We start from the raw sequence: 5273 nt of genomic DNA, 5'->3' as shown, positions 1-5273 counted from the left end.
TTGTTTGTAATTTATATTAGAAATAAATTACACACCAGACATAGAGCTTCTAGATTTTGAGGTAAGAATATGCATTACTCACTGGAGTAATTTCTCATATCCTTCCGTTAGCAGAATCTTGTTAGCAGATTTAGAGATATAAAGAAATATTAAATATTTTTGAGATGATAAAGCTATATATAATATTTTTAAAATATTATTAATTAATGCACATTTTCTATTGTTTCAGGTGTGAAGTGGCTTGTCCACGTGACTGTGAAGTAAGCGAATGGGGTCCTTGGGGCCCTTGTAAGCCGTTTCCTGATATTTGTTCAACGCCTCCAAATGAACAACCAAAACCGAAACCCTTACCTCATAAAGGTCTTTTTTTTCATTTTTATGGTTTAATTTCAATTCAAACCAATTATTATATAAAATAAATAAACAAAGAAACTTAAAATTAACTATATGCTCATTAATTTCAATTCTCAGGAGAACGTGTTCGAGAAAGAACTGTACTGGTCGCTCCTAGTGCTTTGGGTCTTGGTTGCCCAAGCTTGATAGAAGTTCAACCTTGTCCACACCCACGTTGCTACACCTGGAGAACAGGTGCATGGTCTTCATGCTATTTACCTTTGCATAGCCTGAAATGTGGAACAGGTGTCCGAAATAGACAAGTTGTCTGTGTCACTCACTCTGGAGTAAGTTTTAGGCTTAGTAATAACTATTATAGTCGAGTCTTTCTAAATTAAACTTGAAGATCTCTTTTAAAAAAAATTTAATCTATAGGAATTTTGATAAATAAAAAATCCAACATTTTCAATATGTATTTATCACACATTAAAATCTTATTTCAGTTAAAGCTTTACAGTTGAAGACATTTTTTGGGTGGTTCAAAAATTAATAGTATGAGTACATATTTCCTAAATTGTTTCAAATTATTGTCTAATTTAATCAGAGAGATTAAAATGTCTAACTAAATTTTAAATGATTCCATTGCTTGTTTTCTAGATACAATTGTACTTGTGATGGATTAAAGTCTAAGTGGTGTAAATGACATTTTCAAAGATTTTGAGTTAAGTCTAGAAACATAATCTGGAAGATATAAACTGTTGAAAGAATAATAACAGTCACAAGATCAATTTTATTAATTTTTAAATATTTTGACAATCCTAACAATTGTACTTATCAGTGTGTGTCATTTTTATATGTTTAATAATTAATCAATAATCAAGTTATTTCCTGCATAAAGTTTGAACTCAGTTATTTATCATTATAACTCTAGTAAAACCATCTGTTTCTCAAAATGAAGATTAATCAACTTATACTACTCTGACTTTAACTCTCTTACTTATTCATATTGTCATTTAAGCTGTAATACCTCATAATTCTGAAAAAAAATATAAAATTTTAATACTTTAAAATAATAAGAAAAAAATCAAAACATCATTCTAGAAAAATCTCAATCATCATTTGAAGAATAAGACGTACCTAGATTTTTATTTTGTTTCAATTCCAAACTTATTTTATTGATTTATATTAATTTATTGATAGATATTACAATCTGCCACAGTTTTGTTGGGCAATAGGTAATAGTGGTGACTGACCACATTCATACTAAAATGAAAGAATATAAGAATAAAAATAAATAAATAAATGAAAAGTAAGTAAAATCTCTCACTGAATATGTACAAACAGAAAGGATTGAACCAAAGGATTAGAATGAGTAGAAAGGTTTACATGGAATTTTGAGAACTTGGTTGGTATGAGGTCAAGGACAAAAGGTATATGAAGGTCATTGTGTAGTGTTCTAATGGAAATGTAATAGGGTTCATTGACTATGGTTCTAAGGATTTTGGATTGATACGAAGGATTGGATACGTTTGATATTAGATGGTTTAGCTGTTCCCAGAAGTTCAAGTCCATAGGTCCAGATAGGTCTGAGTATAGTCTTATAAATTTGAAGTTTGTTTCCAAGTGAGGGATAAGAGGTCCTGCTGAGCAGTCGGTATAGTTGGCTGAATTTTCTGTTGAGTTCTTGTCTTGTAAGTCTAGTTTGTTGGTTTCAGTTGAGTCTTTGGTCTAAGATAAATCCAAGATATCACTCTGTGTCGGATCTGGGTAAAGGAATGTTATTAAAGAACAGGTGGGCAGAAGCCGTGGCAGAGGGTAAAAGTCACATGGATGCAATTTGATTCATTAACTTTTATCCGTCATTGGTTGCACCATTGCCCAATCCGGGTGAGGTGTCTTCAGAGATCGGATGAAGCTGTTTCAGGATCAGGATGGGAGGATAGAAGAGCTGTATCATCAGCAAATGTTGCCAGAAATGTGTCAGGATTGATGGGAATGTCAATAGTGAAGAGGATGTAGAAGACAGGACACAAGACACTGCCTTGGGGAACTCCTGCGTCGAACGGATAGATATTTGAGTACTCAGAGGATAAAGTATAAGGTTTGGGGTAGAATGGACTTGAGCTTGAAAAGCAATCCGACATGCCATACCCGGTCAAAAGCTTGCACTATGTCCAGAAAGGCACCCGAGCACTATTGTTTCTTTTCAAGAGCTGAAGAGTCAACGACTCTGAGCCCTTGGCAAACTGTAGAATGCCTAGGGCAGAGCAAAAATTGATGTGCGGCAAAACTCTGTGATTCAACTATGGACAGGATACGTTTTAGGAGGATGTTTCCAAGATTTTTTGAAGTAGGCTAATAGGTCTATAGGGAGCAGGATTATTAGAAGGATTTTCTGGTTTGAGTAATAGAATTATAATGAACTATTTCCATAGGACAGGAAAGTGGGTTGTTCTAAGGATACAATTATAGAATTATGTAAGGAATATTATAACTTTGGTAGGAAGCTGGCGAAGGATTTGAGGAGTCAGAAGAGCATACCCTGGAGATTTACGTGGAGTTAGCATCTTTAGTTAATATTTTACCTCAGAAGGGGTGACTGCTCTGGGAGGTAAGGAAAATGGGATTGGTGGTGATAGATGTTCTTCAATTGTTTCGGTTTGGTCAGGATGAGGAGTGAATGGCTAGTTTTTCAGCTTAGCTTTGTTAAATGTTGCCCATGTGCTATCATCTCGTCAGATGGGGTGGGAAATGTGTTTGAATTTTAGGATTTTTTTTATTATGTTCCAGAGGGAATTATCCTGAGTAGAAAGGATAGAGTAGTAGGAGTTGAAGGACTGGGATCGATGGTTGGCCCATTCTTTCATACCTAGAATTAAGCATTAATGTTATTATTTTTTTTTTAAAGTTGTATAAAATTTTTTGTTTCATTGTTACAAAGTATAACAGCTAAAGTGTTGATGTTCCATTTTGAATAATAGCAAATATCCTGAATATAATATATTGTTATATTGAGAATCAGTGTATGTAATTGATCATAAATTTAAATATGTAGGAGTACAACTGTAGTAACAAACATATTTATTTGTTCAAAACATAAATTTAAAGTAAATTAATGAAACAAAGCTTACTTTCATGAGTATAATTATGGAATACTAACAAATTCTATTAATTCTTACTTGGTATTAACAGTTATCTACAACATCTAATTGTGAAATTGCTACTTAAATTTATTCATTTAACATGTTATTTTAATGAAGTTAAACATTTATGAGATTATATAACATTTATATTATAGGATCCAGTACCTAATAATTTCTGTACTGAAACCCAACCTGAAGAAGAAGAACCTTGCCTCCTACCCTGCCCATTTGACTGTGTTGTATCAGCTTGGTCTGATTGGACTCCATGCTCGCAACCGTGCTCTACATCAACAAGCATGGCATTAAGATCCAGAAATAGAACAATTATTGCTCCTCCTGGTCCAGGTATATATGATTTAAATCAATTGTTATGCTGTAAAATATAGATTGCACATTGCAAAGAGGAAACTGAGAGAGAATTTGTTGTCATACAATGCCATGTGTCTTACTATTGGAAATAATCATTATTATTATATAATAATACAAAAAAGTTTTGTTTTTTATAAGTATGTCAGCTTAATCTGTTTTTGTTTTTTTTATTAAGTTATTTTCTTACATACCCTATGCTGAACTCCAATGGGAAAATGTTTTTCTCAGATATATTTGTTTAATTATTCTTTTATCCGTTTTATGAATGCAGAACATAGACCATAAAATTAACCCTAATGTTAAAATTATAATCAAAATTGATCTTGAATTTGATATAGGTGTGTGCAAATATTTTTGGTTTAAGATAAAGCTAAAATAACTTTTGGAGGAATGGAGGAGTGATAACTAAGTTTGATCAATATAGTTAATAAATCTATTGTTTTAGTAAACCCAAGTCATAGTATGTAGTTGTGTGGTTAGGAGTATTTATAAGTTCATAAGGAGGTTTTTAAACCAATAATGCTTTTGACAATCAAAAAATAACTTTAATTTTATGGATTGATTTTACTTTCACTGGCCCTTAGTTACTTACAACCAAAAGAGATGCATGTGCTTTATATAATAATTATAGCATTCAAAAAATTATCGTTAAGTTATAAATTCCTTTTTAATATTTAGGTGGACAAGCTTGCCCAGATCCAGATGAAATGATGCAAATTGAAGCTTGCAACACGCATGGATGTCATGGTTACAGTTGGATGACATTACCATATCAAGAGTGCAATGGTACTTGTGACAGAGAGGGTTATCAAACAAGAGATGTTTGGTGTGCTGAAAATCAGCAATTTATTTCACCTGAAAAGTAATTTAGTTAATTATGTTTAAAATATATTTCTATTGTTGGATCAAAGTTTAGGCTAATTGTCATCCAACAACTTAAGTAGTTTACTTTAAATCACATAGCTGCGCATGGTTTTACTGATCATTTTGTCAGTGGTGAACTATCAAAACTAAGATAACTTGAATTAGCTCTTGGTCAACAACCAGCCTTAAGCTCCTAAGCCTATCCTAATTTTTCAGTCTTGCTTATTCTAACCTCTACACTGGCTTTGGAATGAAACTGGTTCAAGAATAGAATTAACACAACTTATTAACATATAATTACGCTCTGTTTAAATAAGAACCAGTATTCCGTATTTCTCTTATATGGGTTTCATAAGCCCAAGATTAAATTAAATTCAAGACTGCCCTAACCTTTTTTGCAGCAATGGGTATTAAAAAAACAATTAAATGAATCTGGAATGCAAAAGTTGAGAAAATTTATACTTTTTATTAGGGGAAAAACACCCTCTGTTGTATTTTTTGTATCTAAAATTATTAATGATGAGAAGAGTTGACTGGATGATATATATGAGGAGAAAATGGTGG

General features: G+C 32.2%; 1 protein-coding gene across 1 annotated transcript; it reads left to right on the top strand.

Annotated features, from left to right (window-relative positions):
- Window positions 1-229: 229 nt before the first annotated feature.
- Window positions 230-4707, top strand: LOC136795668 (thrombospondin type-1 domain-containing protein 7A-like; the record flags this gene model as incomplete). Its single annotated transcript, XM_067046977.1, is given in 4 exon segments — window positions 230-360; window positions 472-680; window positions 3632-3821; window positions 4524-4707. Coding segments are annotated over 4 exon segments (714 nt in total), but the record flags the coding sequence as incomplete, so codon positions are not given.
- Window positions 4708-5273: the final 566 nt, after the last annotated feature.

The sequence above is a fragment of the Halyomorpha halys genome, unplaced genomic scaffold, assembly GCF_000696795.3.
Source record: "Halyomorpha halys isolate HHAL.00 unplaced genomic scaffold, Hhal_1.1 Scaffold10091.1, whole genome shotgun sequence".
NCBI classification, from domain to species: Eukaryota; Metazoa; Arthropoda; class Insecta; order Hemiptera; family Pentatomidae; genus Halyomorpha; species Halyomorpha halys.
This window is presented reverse-complemented; position numbering and strand designations above follow the sequence as displayed.